Source organism: Pteropus vampyrus, unplaced genomic scaffold, assembly GCF_000151845.1.
Source record: "Pteropus vampyrus isolate Shadow unplaced genomic scaffold, Pvam_2.0 Scaffold21, whole genome shotgun sequence".
Classification (NCBI taxonomy): Eukaryota; Metazoa; Chordata; class Mammalia; order Chiroptera; family Pteropodidae; genus Pteropus; species Pteropus vampyrus.
This window is the reverse complement of record NW_011888802.1, coordinates 14,206,554-14,226,942: the sequence shown is the minus strand read 5'-3', so window position 1 is coordinate 14,226,942 and position 20,389 is coordinate 14,206,554. Positions and strand designations below refer to the sequence as shown.

The 20,389-nt window shown below is 35.7% G+C and overlaps 1 protein-coding gene across 4 annotated transcripts in view; it reads right to left on the bottom strand.

Annotated features, from left to right (window-relative positions):
* Positions 1–1,540: 1,540 nt before the first annotated feature.
* The window catches only part of MBNL2 (muscleblind like splicing regulator 2), a 161,855-nt gene continuing 143,006 nt past the window's right edge, over positions 1,541–20,389 (bottom strand). For all 4 annotated transcript variants that reach the window (XM_023528012.1, XM_023528010.1, XM_011355506.2 and 1 more), the window contains one exon: positions 1,541–4,313. In XM_023528012.1, the coding sequence (XP_023383780.1) occupies positions 4,299–4,313 (15 nt within the window). In that variant the 3' untranslated portion in view covers positions 1,541–4,298. The remainder of the gene's footprint in view (positions 4,314–20,389) is intronic.

Genomic DNA, 20,389 nt, shown 5'->3' with positions numbered 1-20,389 from the left:
TTAGACTATTTAGCGTAGAGCTTGGCGCATAAGGAGATCCCTAGTGAACCTTTTCAATTCCACCCCTTCTCCATTCCTGCCATCTACCACGTCCACGAAGAGGACGCAGAGAAGTTTATTATGTTTTGTTTTGTATGAATCATACTTATTCCTAGTGACTCAGTCATTTCTGTGGAGCTAGACTGGTCCAATAGCAATGATAGCCTCATGTTTCAGAGACAATATTTAGCTACCTAGTATTTTCCTACCACAAATATCAGAATATTGAACTATATTTCGATTTGCCTAGCTGCTTATAAAATCTTTAAAGTGTTGCAAAAGAACTTTGGTTAATAATCAAAAGAGTATGTTTTTGGGTTTGAAACATTATTTTTAGTTTGGGCCTCCCAAAACTGAAGTAACACTTTTCTATTGGAAGATAATTATAGAATAATGGATATTTTATATTTAAATATTTTCTATGCTGAAGAGATAAACCAGTTTTATCCTTTCAGGTTTAAGTGTCACTTTTGATTTTGATGTAGTACCATAAAAAGTCAATCTACTGATGAAAATTACACTACAAAAAGTCAGGTGCGAAAAATTTTAAGTACAGTTTCTCTTAGATTTTTCACTTAAAATAACAACTTATTCGCTGAAGTTGGCACCTTGAACTCACTATTAACAGAGAATGTTTTCTTGTAAGGAGCAACTGATAGAATAGCAACATTTTCTGCTGTATTATAGTAAAAAAATTGCTCATCCAAACACATAGCCAGTTTTTCAAACACCCACAAAGGTGCGAAAGTATTTTTACCCTTGGAAATCCTGATGGCATAAAGATACAAGTGCCTTTATTCCTTCATTTGTATATACCTGATCTGTTGAATGTTTGTGTTTTCTACCCTCATAAGGGATGTCATAACCACTCAGAAGGCCTGAAGCTTTAAACTAGCCACATTGAAAACCTCCCCTCCATTCCTGTCTTGGCCCACAGAGGAGGCAATTTCTGCAACCCCTTGCATGACAAGGAACATTCTCACCCCAAAGTTAGTATCACCTTCCTTGAGCAATACTCAGCTGTTGTTCTTCCCTTGGTCTACCTGGCCAGGATGTCTGCACAGAACAGGATTCACCATCCTGGATCTTTCTGTAGCCTCAGGTCTAAGCCTTGTTGTCCAATCAGGCTCTCCCAGGGCTCAGTCTTATGGATTAATGGGCACGTCTTCGTTTGTTAATGAAACTGACATTTTGTTCCCCACTTGATTACTGATTTTCTTATCTTCATATTCAGGCAGAATGCCGAAGAAGAGGGCTGAGTGGCAGGATTTATTTTTACTTCTGATTTCAAAGAATATTAAAAATGCTTCGAAAATGATCCTTTTAAATTTTTTCTTACTTTTAAAAAGCCACAATCAAAAACCAACACCGTCATTTCCCATTTGAAGACCAGAGCTTGCTCTTCTTTGAAGTTACCAAATGTTCTCTTCGTGAATGTAAAACTCTTTTTGTTTGGCTAATTATCAATCTGTCTGGACACAAAAAGGAGGAAGACTAGAAATTCTTTTAAATGCTTCTTTTATTTCATTGGTTGTACATTGGGTGAGTGAACTGAATATTACAACCAAAACATAGAATTGATACAAATTAGACTCCTGTTTACACTGTAAGGTAATGAATGAGGGAATTCTTTAAGTGTTACAGAAAGATTTAGTAGAAATGTTACCAGTGGTATGGCTGAAAGAATATATCGGTGAAGTGCTATTATATCCTGAAAACCAAGAGTGAAATGTAGTTCCCATACAAGTGGCGAGTTCGTCTCTTAACTACAATATTTGCTGAATTGCTATCTTCATGTATTGGATATTGGTGTGTTTGTTTTTGTAATTAAACAAAGCATTTAAGATTTATTCATCATAGTCAGACTTCTGAATATAAACAAACTTTTGGCAAATAATATTTATACAGAAAAATAGTTTTAGATCCTCTCAAATCCCAGAATTATTCTATAAAATTACATTATAAATAAATAAAAAGCAAAATCTGTTGTACATATATTTGTACATCTATGCATTTGCCTTGCCTCCTCCTTATTGTAAATGGCATATTTATGACTCTTTGCATATTATAATCACAATTCTGGAAAATGGATATCTTAGTAAAAATACAGTCCTCTATATCTGCTTGGGGTTACAGGTGATGTTTTGATGATCCATTATTAAAGGGCTGAAAATAGTTGTGTGCTAATAATTTTAACATCAACGTCATGAAACAAAAGAAAAAAGAAAGACAATGTTATGACAATTAGTCTACAAAAATATTTCAGTGATTCCCATAATTTACCTTTTAGTAATGTATACTATGTTTTCAATGAGTTTAAGTGAATTAACAAAGAAAAAAGGAAAAAAAAGAAGTTTGAATGTTTTAGGCAAGTTGTAGCATAACTACATCGTTATAGATGAGAAAATTACAAATATCAATAATACATAAAGATGAAACTACCAAAGAAATACAAGTTAGATACAATACTTGTCCACAAATTAAAACAAATGCAACGATACAAGCACTATGTAAGATTACACTTAGAATGTGATTTTCTTTTGATAGGGTTATCAAATCTATGATATAAGATAAATAGTCATTAGACTTTGACCAACATTAATTAAAATAGTGGATTTCTTTTTTCTCAAACAAAAATGATATGGTTGGTGCATACAGTTTTCTGAACAGGCGGTGATGCCAAAATTTAAAATATTTTACATTCAATCTCAAAAGTCAAAATACTTCAATCACTAATATGTTCACAAAGAAAATGGATGTTTTAAACAATTACACATAATATTCATTTATAACAGCTATTGTTTTTTAAACAATAATTTAAAAACTATGTAGGTACTGTATAGGCTATGTGCAACATATAAAATGTGAAATATGAAATATTTGGTACAATAGTGCTTAAAATAAACTTTAAAACAAACTTTCTGAACAAAATTTAATTGTTTCGCTATTACCTTGAAGATCAACCAAGTATTTAAAAAAGTAAACAACATTAAAATATGTTTCATCCATATATAGTATATATATGTATGTGTATATATAATATGTATGTACTTGTATTAAAGTTTTTTATACTTTTGAGACATAAAATATGCTTTAAGGTGAAAGAATTAAAAGAACTATTTTTTCCATGCTGTAGTCAGTTACAACCCTTTAATCCAACTTTTGAAATGCAAAACAGTAATGGATTTTTAAAAAGTGAATCTATCTACTTTTTGTTTACATAGTAATTTAGATTAAAGTCACAGTCAAATTTTCAGTGACTAAACTCAAACTTACTTAAATTAGAATATTATACAGATCTCCTCACCTACAGCTTCCTTGTTTGACTAGGTTTTCAGTTTAGAAGAGTTATTCTGTAACAGGCAAATGGATGGTGAGTTTGAAGACTAATCCCTTAGATTAGACTGTTGGCATGGGCCTCTCATTCTTGCAAGCTGGATGAAGTCTGGCAAAATCTAGGCACTTCTACAAAGTCTCTCTTATAAAACAACTTTAAAAATATACTTGTAAAATAATACCTTCAAGACTTTGTTTGGTGGGGTATGAAGCTCATACCGTGCAAAGTTTCTTTTTCAATCTAGTTAATGTTATTCTAGAATCACATGATTCAATGTGGCATCTCCAGGCAAACCAAATACCACACTTTGATGTGTCCCCAGTACTTGTGCTTGAATTTCCATTCAAATTTTAGACCTGCAGGACAGGTATCAGTTTTACTTCACTTCTCATCTTTGCTGCAGCATTCATGTTCTCAAGAAGTGAAACATACCTTTTGATCCAGTGGGTGAATGAAATGACAGTAATTGAAGTTAGAATTGAACCTGCCCTTGGAATAGGTTTTTAAACTAATGCTAATTGTTTATTGCTAACTTTGAAATATTCTGAGTCGAAATGAGTAAGTTGGTTGGACTTTCTGCATCAGCTATAGTTATGGAGATAAGACAATATTCCTAGGACAGAAACTATGTTTAGAAACCCTTTAAAAGTAAACTTTATCCTTTATGTCTTTAAACATCACAGCTGGTCTCAGGTAGTTAACTATCTTAGGTTGGAATATACTAAGCATACCATATTTAATACTCATATATGATATAGCAGCACTAGCTTCTTAGAGTTGTGGTCTGTCCAGAAGAACTAAATTTTTATTTAGCATGCAGTTTGTGGCAATTCTATTGAGGAGGAAACAGGATAGTATGTACAGTAACAATGTTTAGTTATTCTCAATGCAGATTCTTGGCATTCCATTCCATTTCTGCTGATCATTTCAGAATTATCTGTTAAAGAAAAAGATAAGTGTGATTTAGACATCTTTTTCTGAGGGAAAACAATGAGTTTAAGTTCTACTCTTTGAAAATAAACATTTGAAATAGTAATTTTCTTCAACTTCTTATATTTTTGATGCAATTATAATTTTGCACAATCCCCACTCTTCACGCTGAAAAATTTTACCCTTAAGCACTTCTGCTCTGCGGCCACTGTAAAGAATGGTGATTCAAATGCACAGTGTTTTCTATAAAACTGAAGATTAGATTTAGACTCTAATCTTCTTTTTTGGTTTTTGCTTCATATTTCTTTATTATATATTCTCATTACCCTTCAAATAATATTTGCTAAGCTGATCAAGGAAGTCTAATGAGATAATTCATCTGTATATGAAAATTGTTTATAAATTTTAAATGTAAATATTTTTAAATGTATAAGTTATATTTACTAGCTTGCATTTATAATTCAAAGATGTGTTCCCATCAACAGTAATTTTATTCCCAAGATTTAAGAAAAACCCATTTCAAATTCAGGGAATGTTTAAATGTTCCATATTAAAGAGACACAGGGATAACATTCTAATAAGGCAGTTAAAACATTCTTAATAAATCCAAAAGCACAGATAAAGCCAAATTATCAAATGCAAACCGTGGGCCCTGGAAGGGCCATGATCTCTGGGTTCGGTTCCAACTCCATACCTTTGCAAAGGACAGAGAGTTTTCCCTGTGTGACCCAGTCCACTGAATGTCAAGCTTGAAACCCAAGCTTTTAATACATTCTAACAAAAATATTTATTCTTTGTGCAATGCTTCCACCAAACTTTGTGCAATGAATAAACAAAATCTTTACTTATTTACTTATTAAACAGCCAAGAGACTTTGTTTAGGAAATGACCAGTAAAAATTCTTTATGGTTAAGGTCAACTAGTATTCCTACACACTGGGATCCAATTCTCAACAAAAGCCTCATTTCTATAAGTATAATTTCTTATCCCATTATGTTAGAATTCATACATGTGTTTATTTTCCTGAAGTTTACATAAAACAGTTTTAGTAAATACACTTAAATAGTTTCTTCCATGAAATATATATGATTAGCCTTTATTTTATTGGAATATAAAGATGTGTATGGAATTAATAAAAATGGAAGAATTTATTTATATTAAATATTTTTGACAAATGGAAACTCAGAACTTCGGATGAGATTATTCTGTTTTTAAAAAATTTTAGGAATTTAAAATTAATTGGAAAAAATGGCATTCCTTGTCTCACATATAACAGACAAATAAAAATGAGATATGATTTCACATGTAAATATTATCGCAGTATTTTTGAATAGTCACTGCAAATAGCTAATATTCAAATTCTTAAGATGGGCATATTATAACCTCATTATTAGATTTAAATATTTTATTATTAAATAGGAATTATTCTATTTCATCCCTTAGCTTCAATGCTGCCTGTAAGGTTTCCAAATAAGAATGTGATCCAGGATATCAAATCATGTTCTGTTTTTTTTTTCTTCTTTCCTTTTACTTTGGCAAGAATCTCTAAAATATTTATGGAAAAAATCTTGTAGTTTCCTAAATTGATATAATAATATATATTTTAGAATATATTCACATTCTTGCTTATTAACTGAAACTAAAATTCCATAGAGAATGAAATTTTTAATCACCTGGAAAAAAAGTATTTTACAGAGAGCCCAGCAATGAGTAAATTTATATTATAGATATTAGTTACAACAGTGCTTTGAACTTGTATTTGACAAAGAGACATGTATGACCACCCAAGCTTAATTGAACTTAAATCAGCCTTGAAGTTAACTGAAAGCGTTAACAGAACTCACCCAGACTGCTTTTCCCCTCTGCCCCGGCCTACACACGATCCATTATGTGAGAGTTCCATTATAAGAACTCTCAGCTATAACTGCCGTCTGGCATCTAGGCCAGAAAAGTCTGATCATACCCTGGTCTATGTCTTTGGCTATCTTGTGGACTATGTGGTATAAAAAAAAAGTAGATTATGTTCCTAGCAGCTGTGAGCTTCAAGAGGTTCAAGAAATTTGATCTTAGAAGGTAGGAAAGTTTTAAATGTTTCATTTTTTGGTGACAATGTTTTCTTGAAAATATCATTTGATTATTAATCTTCTTTCTGAAAAATATGGCTTGCTGGTACAGTCTGAATTAAATGTGCTAGGGGGTGAAATACATTCTGGAAACATAGACAGAACAGGCATCCAGATGAAGAACAGTGAGTGCCTTTGATTTAACTGTTGCCCATCTGATTATTGCTTCTGATGTTAGAAGACATATGACATGACATGACAGGCACTGAGGCCCAGGGGGAAGGCAGGGCAGTTCCCACCTGGAAAAGTACCTTCGGAAGGAAGAGGAGAGCCAGGTGTGTGTACCGGGGGGAAGGGTGTGGAGAAGCCATTCTGAGGGAAAGAGGGATCTTCTGTCTAGTTTTTAATATAGCTTTCTTTAGTCAGATTATATTTTTAATTCACACCAAAGAAACAAAATTTAAAATAAAATGAATAGGTACATTTTGTGTGTTTCCTTGTTGCCTCTCCTCAGAGATATTCTTTTATACTAGTTTTATATTTACATAAAAACTTCTTCAATCTCCATTGCAATTTTAAAAAATTTATTTGTTTAAACTGCAGTTTTAATGGTCAGGAGGATCAACAGCTTGAGAAGTTGCTTGAATATTTCAATACAGGTACAAAATACATATTCCTAAAAGAACACATTTATACATGGCCTAGGAACACAGGCTATAAGTCTAATACTGACAAGCCCTAATCCTGAGCTTATTCTTTTTAAAAAATGGTTAATTAAATCGCAGTTCACCAAAGTGATCTTGATAGTCTGGCTGCCAGTGGTATCCTTCCTGCCCTGTACTCATCAAAGCTAAGCCTGATATCTGAAGCTCTTTCTTCAACCTCCAAGCGCTGCAGCCATGTTTTCTTGGACAGGGCAATAGATAACAGTGCTTTGAACTTGTATTTGACCAAGTGCTTTGAACTTGTATTTGACAGACTCCTGGGAGTCTGCTCGAGTATGTATAACTCAGAGAGGTAGCCATTACACTTGTTCACTAAAAGTCTCTTCTCTGAAGCACCATTATTGTCTTTCTTTTAATTTTAATAGATTGATTTTCCAGAAGGTGCTGAGAAATTATTACCAGAGCCTTAAGAGCTAGGTTGGTATTGCCAGTTAGATTTTGTAGACTTGGAAAAGACACCACAAACAGTTTTAACTGGCTTGCATGATGTACCAAGTGCTTTTGCAAGCCAGCATGAGCTTAGAGATGTTAGCTCACTCTGTTCCCTGGCATGGGGGTCCCCTCCAGGGTGTAGTGACAGTCTGCGATGGGACCAGGGGCAACAGTGATTCCAAAGAGCATGTCTGTACCTCTTATGGTGCCAGTGGAGGTCAGTGCTCAGAAGAATTCTCCTGGAAGTTTGGGAATCACAGAAAAGCTAGGTAATGGGATGAAGCCTAGAGCAAATAGATCCCAAAGCAGTGGGTGTGAGGCAGCAATGACTGTCTAGAGAAGCCAGATGGGGAGAAACTGATAAGAGACTTGGAAGAATGCTAGCTCACTCCTCAGGACATCCTTGCTTGAGTGGCCAGCTTCATCCTACCCCAGGGTTGCTCCAAATGTATGCTGTAAATGTGTCTGTTTACAACAACAGAAGCCCCTACCCAATCACAGGTCCACTGCTTCCACTTCTGAGGAACGCTGGCAAGCTTTATGACAGGGAAGAAATCAAATATGTTGAACAAGATGTATTTCTGCTTATCTCCTTGATAGACTAGTCCCTCAAATAAATATTATTTTGTATAACATAACCATGACAAAGAAGGAAGTTAAAGTATTAAATAGGACTAGGCAATCTAATGTGGTAAATCAAAATCTTGAACTGAAAAAATTATTTTCAATTCCTTTTCCACTAAAAGAAGAACACACAAAAATGAGAATAGCTGATACCCACAAAATCAGCAATTCTATTTTTAAAACAAAGGCGCACTTGATTCAAATCATGAGAGCATTCATAAATCTTTAGTAGACCCTCTAGTTTTAACAAGAGTATCTGTGATGCAAAAATATCAGTTAGCTGCAATAGAGTCTGCTTATCAATGAGCATCTCTTCCAGGTGGTTGGATTTAAGAATCTGATGATTCTGCATAATCTACATCCTTAAGTTACTTCTATATAAACAGAACACAATTAGTGTCATATTTATTTATTGAAGACAAAGCATGAACAACATCAAATGGGTCGTTCCCCCATCAAATGTGTTATGAGCAGCCGTTTAATAGTCTCTGCATCTTAAATGAAGTACATACCCTAGACTCATAGTGCAATGTCAGTTATGCTTATTAAAAAGATGACTAGGTTAGGTACTGCCTAAATACTAAGCCTACTCGGACTAGACAGGAAAGGTACATTAGCAAGTGGGTCAGATGGCAGGGCCTGTGCCTAGAAGGAATGGAGTAGCCGCTGCTCAGCTCCAGGCAACTGCTGCCTGCAGAAACCTGGGCTCTACATTGCTTGACCTTTCCATTTTCCAGAAGAAGCTGGAAATTCAGTAACTAATTCACATTATAGAAAACAGCTGTGTAGGTCAAACATATCTTTGGGCTGAATGCAGCTATGAGCTGCTGGCTTGTGTCTTCTTTGAGCCTTACTTTCTTGGAAGAGATGACCACCAAGCTTGGATTACTAGCTTCTTGGGCCAGGCAGCAGCCAAGGCTACAGGCAACACAGAGGGAGGCAGCAGTCACCAATGCCGAGCAGGATCAGGAGAGCAGGTCTAATGGGAAGTTAATCTTGCAACTTTCAGATATTTGCCTTTCATCCAAAGGAAGAGGGTACTTGACCAACAGCATTCTCTACCTAAGAAGAAAATACTGTTCCTCCTTTGACTGAGTCACCAGATATGAAATATGCACATTGCCTTCTCTCCTCCAAGATGACGGATTTAGGCTGAGCCATCGATATGCTGTTACCCTTCATGGGTGTTTGAAAAAGAGCAGACCAGAGTGAGAGGTGCATTTGGTTGAAAGCAAAATTGTCTGCAGAGGCTGAAACACTGAACTTGAGTGCATTAGCATCAAAAACTCAGTAGCTGAATGAACTAGCTCTCACGCAACAGGGTGCAAAAGAGGCCAAATCAACGTAGAATATCCTCGGTGCTTCGGAGGTTCAAAATATTAGTACTTTCTGAGTTTTCTACCTTGTGGTTGATATCCAGGAATCGAACACATGAATAATTTTGGAAACTGTGAGCTTCTAGATGACTTCTAGAAATGTTCACACTTCTTATATAAATATGTTGATTGCAAAGATTCAGGGTTGTCAGATGAGTTATCTTTTAAAATGTTAGCTCAATATTAAATTCATTAAGAACTCTTACTGCTTAATTGATAGGAAAAACATTTCGGTGAAAAGACAAACTGTTTCTATGGATGCAAACCACAAAACAATTAGAAAAGAGGAATAATGGATGTTTTAGTTAAATTCTCCTGTGAAAAGTCATCCAGTAATGTCTCTGTAATTTGAGTTTGAAGAGGTAAATAAAATATACCTTATAAAATGTTTATGTGGCCTTGCTGAAATCTGAAGGAATTGCAATGGATACCACTAGCATGGGAGATCAAATAGACATTTCCAGTCAAGGCTGCCACATTAACTGAGTCCACAGCAAAACTGAGTTTTGTAAGCACAGGGCAATGTCCAAGTCATCTTCCTATCCTTTGTGTCTAGGACAGGGCTAGTTCATAGGAGGCATGTATTAACTGCTGGTTGCACAGAGGGCTGAATAGATAAGGATTTACTGAGGACACGATGCCACAACGTTGACATCAACAGAAGACCAATGGGCCCTTCACAAGGGAGATGTGGCAATGGAGGCAAGAAAAGAGCCCCTTGGAATATGTATGTGTGTGTATATATATGATTGTATATATACATATATCGTCCCTATCAGGGCGGTTAAGAGTTCAGGAATACCCAAGAAAATAAACATTCCTTCTCATTCTCCTGCCCCCTGTTATATATAGATGAAAGGAAAAATATTTTAGGCTGGGGGCAGCAGCACTCACAGAGGATGGAAACACAGCAGGTAAACAAAAATGCCACCTGAAGAAAACTTTTAGACTTGGTTGATTTCTCAGAAATCTTTTTCCATGGTTACAAGGCCCTGTTTTCTCAGGAGATGATTAAAGAAAAGATGTTTCACTGTCTCTTTAAACAAAATGAATTATTAATTTTAAAACAGAAAACCGAACAGAATTCCTAAAAATACGACCAGGCTAAGGAGGCTTGCCTGTCGCTCACCATCCCAATATCTATTTCTTTGGTAATAGTTTTCTTCTCATTCTGTGACACAAGCTCCTGCTCACCATTCGCCACTGGCATTCCTCCCTCCTTCGGTCTCCCCACGGTTTAATAGTCTCTCCATCTTTTTCCTCTTGCTCCACACACTTCTCCATGGCCATCACTATCTGAAATTTCCCAACTCTGAGAAGTGAAACTTGTGAATTATTTTGTTTGAGGCAAATGGTACAAAGGCAGAGGGACGTTTTTACATTTTTGGCTGCAAAATAATTCTGAACTAAATCATAGTTTACTAAAGCCAAAATCAAATGTTTTTGGTCTCTTGATGAACATAGTTAATCAGAGCAATTACAATGATATGTGTTAATAAATAATTTCAAGAACTTTGGCTTATTTCGAGACTATAAACTTTAGTTATATAAAAAGTTTAAAGGTCATTAGTGGCATTGTGAAGAGACATTTTGAAAAACAGTTGTATTTATTATTTGGGGGGAATATTGTTCTGAAGGAGGGCAGTATATTATGCCATATTTGACTTGTTTTTACAAGAGATTTTGATTTATACAGAAAAGGCAAAAACTGGGATTGTGAGAGAAAATTTTCAAATATGAAAATCAGTTTCACTCTTGAGAAGGGCACCCTAAAGTTGGCTGGAATATCCACAATATTTAGCAGACCTTAAAGAGTATTTAGTCAGGATTATTGTTTTGCCTTTTGTCACTAATAGAAAGTTTACATTCAAAGCCCTAATTCATTATTCTGTTTTCGATGAGATATTTTATTGATGACTCATTTCTGTCTAATATTTTCCATTCTGTGGTATTTGAATAAATGATTTTTCACATATATTTTCTAATATATGAAAAATTATCATTTGAAAATATTAATAATTGAATTTTTGCATCAAAGGCAATAACACTGGCCTCGTTGAAGCTTACTGACCAGAGTCCACATTGATAATTTATATTATCTTTATAAAAATACATATATGAAAACTCTTGATTTGAATAAGATTTCACTCCTCACATGAGTCCATGTCACATGTGGAAAAATCTAGACTCTCGTGAGTGTTGTAGTGAGACTTTGACTATGATCCTCTTCTTTACTCCAGACCCAGTCCCCTTCAATCTCAACTCCCCTGAGGGAATTCTGAGGACCATTTCTGTTGCTTTCCAGTGAGATGGGAATCTAGTCCTCAGATCATCTGAACATCCAAATGTCATCTAAGGGTGACCTTTTCTCCTACAGACTATACAGGAGAAAGAAGGTAAAGGAGACCCTTTATTCCGCATGCTTCGCCCTGATGCTATAGATGTGTTTAAAACAAAACGCATTTCAGGAATGTTGTGTGATTATTCAGGAAGTGAAGAGCTGTGAGACCACATTTGCACTGCAGGGGCCAGAGGTCAAAACAAAACCAAATCCAAGATTGGAAGGGCCACAGCACCTGACATTTTTTACTTTACAATGTATATAACATTAGTACTCCATGAATTTTCCCAGTGGATATGCCAATCACAGAATTCACCAGGGATAATGGTTCCTATACCTCCAGCAGGTGGAGGAAGTGAAGGGCTTTCCTGTGACACAGCTGTCTGGTGGTTTAAGTTAGGCATACATTTTTGGCATCTTTCTTGAATCTCAAAAGATACAGAAACATCTGTGAACATGGTATTTGGCCAGTTCCATGCTGTCAGCATAGTATTATCCTTGAGAAATGTCGTGAGTTAAATTAACTATTGTAGACCAGTCTAGACACTCAACCATCAAGTCTGTCACTGTCTCTATAGAAAAATCAATTGAGTTCCAAACCAAGTGACAAAGGAAATTTTGAACAAATAAACGTTTTTAAAATTAGAGATTGTCTGCATATTAAAAATGGCTAAATTCCTCTACTATATCAGGAAATGCTAAATAGTATTTGGGCCATATTTTTAGAATAAAAGATTCTAAAATGCTATAAAAATATAAAATACTTTTCTAAAAGTACTATATTTAGAATATTTATAAATTAAATTATTTATAATGAAATGATTTACAGCACGATTTAGAGCAAGTGAAGCTATCTGGGATTAAATAGGCTGCCCACATCTGAGCTTATTTCATTCAAGATGATCTCTGCATGCAAAGGTTGAATCTAAGAAAACTTTTTATCCTTTAAAACACAATTTATATAGCAACTGAAAAGAAATTTCAAAAGCATTCATTTATACCTGCTCTTTTCAATACGGGGTTTTGCTCCCAGTAATAAATTGAAGATTCAGGCCAAGAAAAATCACAGAAAGAAGATCTTGTTGGATTCAACATCAAGTCCCCAGTCCAGCTCAATGCCTTGCTTTTGTATCACTACTATTATGTTAGACTTAGAATCCTGGGCACATTTTGGCCATAGTATTCATTTGAACAGTGGAGCAGAATATATAATTCAGTCTGCTAAGAACTGGCTTTTAAGACATTAAGGCAGAAAAGTAACCGAATGCTAAGAATCAGTAAAAAGAATGGTAAGATTAATGTTACGTACAGGTCATAAAGTACGTTTTTTAATCATCTCGCACACATTTCTCAAATTGGTAGGATGATGCTGCCATCTAACAAAATTTCCAGCAAAATTAGTTTTATTTTGTTTTTAGTTCTTTGCCTGTATATTTGTGTATTTGTGTGGGGGCGGGAGGTGGGTGACTGATTACCAGACCACTCAATTGTGTATGAAATCATGGCACAAAGGAAAAGTCAAAAGGAGTCCTGGAGTGGAATTTCAGGAAGCTCGTCTGTGCCCCCAACCAGCTTTGTAACTCTCCTGAGCCTTAGTTTCTCACTGTGCTTTTACCGCATTGGCACCTCTGTAGTACGGTGGGTAATTAAACCAGGTTACCATCTGTCCTCCCTAATAACTCCTCAGGAAGTGTCAAAATATCCTGGTATAATAGATGGCAAAATGGAAACCAAAGGAAGAAAATATGCAAAGAAAGAAAGCTCCTACGTTCTCTTTTATTTCTTTATTACTAACTGCCCTTCCTCAAAGCTCTGTGGGTAGGCCCATTCATTCAGCATCTCTGCTTTTTGAGAAGATCCTTATTATATGATAATTACTTTGACTGTAATTATTTGCATGCTGGTGTATTGTCTGTCCTCCTTACTATGTAAGATCTAGGAGAACAGAGACTATTTTGTTCAATAGTATATTCATAGAATTTTGAATTTTATGTGACACATAGTGGGCTTTTAATAAACACTTATTGAGAAAGGGTATGAAGATATGTTGCCACTGAGAAAACAGTGGGCATTTTTATGACCTGGCATCTCAGAATAGATCCAACTTCTAACAGATGTGTTTCACTGAGGAAGAATTTGTGTTTGCACTGTTACCTGCTTTATGAAAATAAAACTTTTAAAGAAAAACTTTTAAAGAATTTTTAATGTGGAAAGGATAATTTTATACTATCAACTCAATAAAAGAAAAAAACTAAGTAGAATTAGACATCTTTCTTTTCAATCCTAACCCCATCATCTTTGGAGAAACATCTATTTAGATCCTTTTCCCAATTAAAAAAAAAGTGTGATAATATAAGCGTAGCATAATATTTGCCATTTTAACCATTTTTATGTGGCATTAAGTACACTCACATTTTTGTGCCACCATCACCACTGTCCATCTCCAGAACTTTACAGCATTCAAAACTGACACCATTAAACAATAACTCCCTATATCCCTTTCTTGCCAACACTTAATTCCTTCTTCCTTTCTCTTTCTCCCACCCTTCCTTTTATCCTTTCTATTTTTGGCTTCAAAATGGGATCCCTGGCTCTTTCTGTGTGTACATCTGACTCATCATTAAATTCCTTGGCTCACTTTTTAATTTAGCTTTATGGTTTTACTTACAACTTTACTTCAGATTAACCTTCAAGTCATTCCTTTCACAGCTGCCTCCTCCAGGCTGCCCAAGACATTCATTCTCAACTAGTGATGTTCAATTAACCTGAGATAGGTCTAAGGTAAGGTTCTGTGGAGACAGTAGAAAATAATAGTATCTCTATTTAAAAATTATTACTGTTTTTTTAAAAAAATGAATGTCCTGGATGAGAAGACTCATCTCGGAAGACTATTCGGCCAGAAGTTACTTGCCAGTTTACCATCCTGGGAAAAGTGAAATGGTGCCCTTGCCCACTTGCTTTCCAACTCTCGTTTACTGGACTGGAATTTCAATTTCCTTGTTGGGCTCATCAACCGACCGTATTTTCAGACCATTTCTGATATTGCACTTGGACTTTAAAAAGATTTGTTTCAACTACAACTTTCTTCTTAAATGATTAAAACTTCTACAATCAATAGTTGAATTCAGTGTTAGAAGTTTTTAAAGGAACCTTATAAAGAGCTTCATCGCAATCCTACATTGACCATGGGCTCCAATCCAATTCAAATGTGGTAGAGACACAAGAGGACAAGATTTGGAGGCAGGTGAACTTGAGTTCTAAAACTGTCCAGCCACTTTCTACTGCTTGAATCTTTTTTTTTTTTTTCAATTTTATTTTATTAGTTTCAAGTATATAGTACATTGGTTAGACACTTATTTAGTTTATAAAACGATCCCCCTAATTGCTCTTTCTCTCCTCTGGCTCTACGCATAGCCATTATATTAATGCTAACTGCATTCCCTATGCCATGTTCCCCATCCCTGTGACCATCTATCAATTACTAATTTGTACTTCTTTAACCCTTCACCCCATTCTCCAAGCCTCCAGCCCCCTTCCCCTCTGACTTGAATCTTAAGCAAATTATTCTTTAAGATTTTTTCTCCTCTGGAAAATGGATAAGACACATTACAGAGTTATACTGAATGTTAAATAAAATAATGTACATAAACTGTCTGATATGTTTTTGATAGATCTTGGTTACCCTCCCTTAACTTATTTAAGATTCATAATACTAAACAAAATTTTGTTTCAGCTTCTATTTAATAGGCATTCAAATAATAATATATTATGCACTTAAATATTGTGTGATCTGTATGGCACTCCATATAAGCTGGTAATAAACTTGATTTTGATGAGATTAATAAGATTTTTCAAAATGTCAAATACACTTACTTTCTTTTCTGTATATGAATTTCTTGACTTGGCACTGACAACTACATAAATATTGACTGAATTTCTCTATTTATGAAAGTCCTGACTGTCATTCATATTAATCACTTTCAAATGAAAATCTTTTATCATGAAATCATTAACAGCCAGTAGTGCATGCTGATCAGTGTCAAGCAGTAGAAACTAACATCCCATGAGAGGCAGAATCCCCCAGTCTTTAAAGTTAGACTTGGTTAAAACCCATGTCTGTAATGGGAATTAAACATTATCCCTCACTTATAAGTTGTTATGAGGATTAGATAATGTGTTTAACAAGTGCCTGGTGATAATAAGTACATAATGCTACTGTTGTCATATGGTAATATTTCATCTATTTTAACTTTCTAGGCTAAGCCATGAAACATGAATATTTTGACAAGGTATTGAATTTATTAATAATTCTTAGATCACTGTGCTTAGGGCAAGCCACTATTTATGGACACTTCTGCACACCCAATCTTATCTAATAAACATCCATACTTCAATTTTCAAGTCTTCATCTCTTTTCACAAAGGTCCCACATACATAACAGAAAGAATGAGGAAACTTATGTTATGAGCTTACGTTAGAAAAAAAAAAAAAGCAACTCAAACACCTTTTTCCAAGGCAAGGGAATGCAGTGGAGTTTTCTCCTCATTCTTTATACACTCCTTAGATTTCCCTATTTTAATTTCTCTCCTTGTTCAAGGCCATCCCAAATGTTGCGGAAATCAGAGAAGACCAAAGAAAAGAAGATGAACAATAGGAATCGATTCAAGCAATTTCTTTTCTCTTGAATCCTCGTAACTAAAAAGTGATTCTCTGGCCCTTTCAATATTTCGGTGTAACAATGACAAATATTAAAGATTAACGAGTGGAAGATCTATGAAATTATTATTGAAAAAAATTTGGAGAAAAAGAATAAATCAAGTCTAACAGCCCGGGTATCTTTTTGATTCCTCAAAAACCTTTCTAAATTCCAAGGAGGAAGTGAAGCTATTGATTGTTCAAAAAACTTATAGCTGAATATTCATGATGGATTGTGGTTTGATGGTGGGAAAGAGGACTAAGCATGGTATTAGGGGATGGGTTTTAACCCTTATGTAACCTTGAATGAGTCACTTAACCATTCTAGGTCCTTCCTCTTATTGTAAAATAGAAAGTTAGGAGCTTGGGGAAAGTTCTAAATCTGGCGTTGCTTCTTAATAGATGATCTTGGGCAAGTTTCTCAGCTTACTGAAATTGTAGTTTTCTCATCTGTATATTAGGGATAAGAATAGTCCCTTACAAGCTCATTTTTAGTTTTAATGAGATAATTCTCATAAAAGGCTTAGCAGAATGTCTGGCACTTGGTAAGTGCTTAATAAAGAACTCTTGAGTTACCTTTATGCTGTCTGTAAGCATATGTATAGTACCTTGGGGCCCATTAAATGATCGTTTAAAGCATGTTCTCAGGAAGGCAGTGTGGCGAAAAGGAAAAAGAACTACTCTAGACAGGACACAGATAATTGGGTTTCTAGTCCTGGTTCTCTTATTATTTATGTGACTTGGGAAAGCCACCTTGCTGATCTGGGCTCTTGTTCCAATTTATAATAGAACTTGCATCATCATTTTCCTTTTTTATATTATTATAAAATATAATATGGCATGTTTGTGGTAAATTTGCTCTTATGATTTGTTGCTTTTAATAACTATGATGTAGTTGATGCAGGTCTTGGGGCAGACCTGCAAAGGCTGATGTAACCGTGACTATGGGAAAATGGGTGATATTTTACAACGACCAGCTTAATAATGCTGCTTCCAGAAATACATTGTGGTGAATAGTGAAGAATGTTTGTATTTGATTACAGGAAACTCATCAAATAAACTCTGAGATCTTTGAAAACTCCAGAGCAAGGAGAGTGATGACAAGAATAATATAATTTGATCACCTAAAGTAAAACAGACAGATCAAAAGCACCAGCCTATTACACCTGATGCTGAAGGGAGATGAATCTAACTGCTAGAATAGCTATAGTTTTTCGTAAATCAGTATCAGAAATTGTCAGTCAACAAATTTGTCCATTATAGTACAAATAAGAGTGAAGATGTGTCAATAAGATCCATTCTTTTTATATAATTCGTTGAGAGAGCTGTCTTGTAGAAGGCTGATGTGGGGACGAGAAAGTCAGTGAAATCCACAGCTACTATAGATGCTGGAGAAGAGTCACTGGGAGGGCAAAAGATCAGAATGCTTCCCTGAATTTTCCTGATTCTAGATTATCCACCCCGCCTCTATATATTTTTTCCTCTCTATTCCAATTTCATCATTCATCAAAGAAGTAACTTCCTCATCAGTTAACCTACACTTAGCCTGTCCCAGCTCATATCTACCTACTTGCTTCCAGTAAATCAGTGTTTCTAAGTTTCTGTCCTGCTCTTAACCTGCCATTCCAGGCCCTCAGGAACCTAACCTCTCCCCATCTATTCAACTGAATTTTCTAGCATGGCTCAAATGCATCTTCCCCTTTGCACTCTCCCACTCACTGCAGCGTGGCCTAGAACAAGTCATGTGGCCACATGTGAGTCTTGATTTCGTCACACATACAAGAGAAAGGATAGGACCTGTTTGATCAGGTTACATGTGAGATCACATGTAAAGCAGAATGCTAGACTATTTACCATGCTAATTCCCTTTTCCCCTTACCCCACCCCTATCTTCACTCTTTAAATTTCACACTAGTCAAGAACAATCTTGCTGTTCATTATCTGTCTAACTCTTCCATATCCTTCGAGACTCATCTACCCAGTTTAGAGATAAGGCCCCACCACAGAGTTTACTTCCCACGCAGTAATGTTTGAGCATCTGACTGTTAGTTTTGTGACACTGTCTGATTGTTCTACATCTCTTTGACTAGGCAGTAAACTCCTAGGTATCTTTTGCATCTCCTCATACTGGTGGTTTCTAGAATGATCACCAGACTCAAACAGGGTCTTACCTTGGAAGCCATTGCTTCCAGCAATGTGGCTTAGAGGAAATGCTAGAAGGGGCTGAGAGGCCAGACCTAATGCCAGTGTGTCTTTGACATGTGGTGACATCATATCTGGTTAAGTGAAGCAACAGTCAGGTTAGCTTGCTGTTCTTCTTGGGAATCAGTTAAGATCTCTCCTCTCCAACTACCCACAGAAAGACTGGCAGCTTCCCTAAACACACAGGTAAAAGTGTGAAGAGGCAGGCAGCAGTGGCAGAACTTAGGGAAATAGGTGCCTATGAATCAAAATTTTACTCTGTTCAAGCAACTTTTATTGAGAATGAGACCCCATTCATCTTTTAGCCCTTGACAAGGATCTAAATTCCTGCATTACAGCTAGTCTCTCTTTCTTTACAAATCTAGAGCTGGAAATAAACACACATGTAGAATGAACTGTATGTTCATTCCTCTCAAAAGAGAACTTCCGAAATTAGAAAAACTGAGCATGATTTTATTACCATCAACAAAAGTCAAAATACTGTAGGGAATATGACTTTTCAATCTAAAAAAGAATCCCTCAAATTCCACTGACATGCGAAGAGGATGCTATTTGAAGTATACTAAGTAGGACAATCCACCAGGCAGTTAAGTTTCACATAAGAACCCCTGACATTTTCTGCACCAAACTGGAATGGATATTATGTCTTTAGGTGCTATATACAAAAGAATTCTTCCCAAGTTTCTCACTGTGAGGTGTAAATTATTTATGCAAAATGAAATGTACTAGATTACACTTATATAACTTAGCCTTTCCTTAGAGAATCTTTAATACATTTATTAATTAAACCTCATGGTAGTCCTGCAAAGCAGCTGCTTCCGAGGCAGGAAAATAAAAGGTCTATTGTCTTCTTATTTTTTGCTTTCTTGAAGAGAATATAATCTGCTTCTATAGGGATCTCATAGATCCAAGTTGACCTAATGACAGAGTCCCCCTGCCACCTCTCCTCTAAAAAATTTTTGGCCATGCTAGCAAGTCTGGATTCCAATGCCACAGCCACATAGCACCATGAAATTTAGACTCACATTGCCATGCAGTTTTAACTAATAGCATTAACTGAATGTAAATACTGCAATGTTAATAGTCTTTTTTTTTTACTTTAAAAGATACAGCAGACTCCTCTCTCTGTCTGTCTCTCCACTCCTGCCAACACACACACACACACACACACACACACACACACACGTGCACACGCACCTGCACACACACATACACGCACATTTATTCATTCCTATATCTCTCCACAAATATTTGACGTGGCAATTCTGCCTCAATTGAAGCAACCAGATCCACTACAGAAATGGAAATACCTCTACAGTTAGAGTATCAGTAAAAAGTAAAAAGTGGCTAAACAACCGTAGCCATGTAATGCTGAGATAGATGTTTCAGCCCGAGTATGGTTCACAAGGGCTGGATTCTGACACTTGCTGTCTCGGCCTTTTTGGAGCACAGTGTACTTGGGGCACAGCTGCTTTCTGTAACCTGTTCCCAGGAATCAGCAAACCACAAGAAAGGAGTCTTTCTCAGTTTGATCATCCATACGAGAGACCAGCCACTTGACTGTGCATGACAGGACAGGTATCTGACAGGAGTCAACTCCTCCCATATGAGGGCTCTGCAGAACC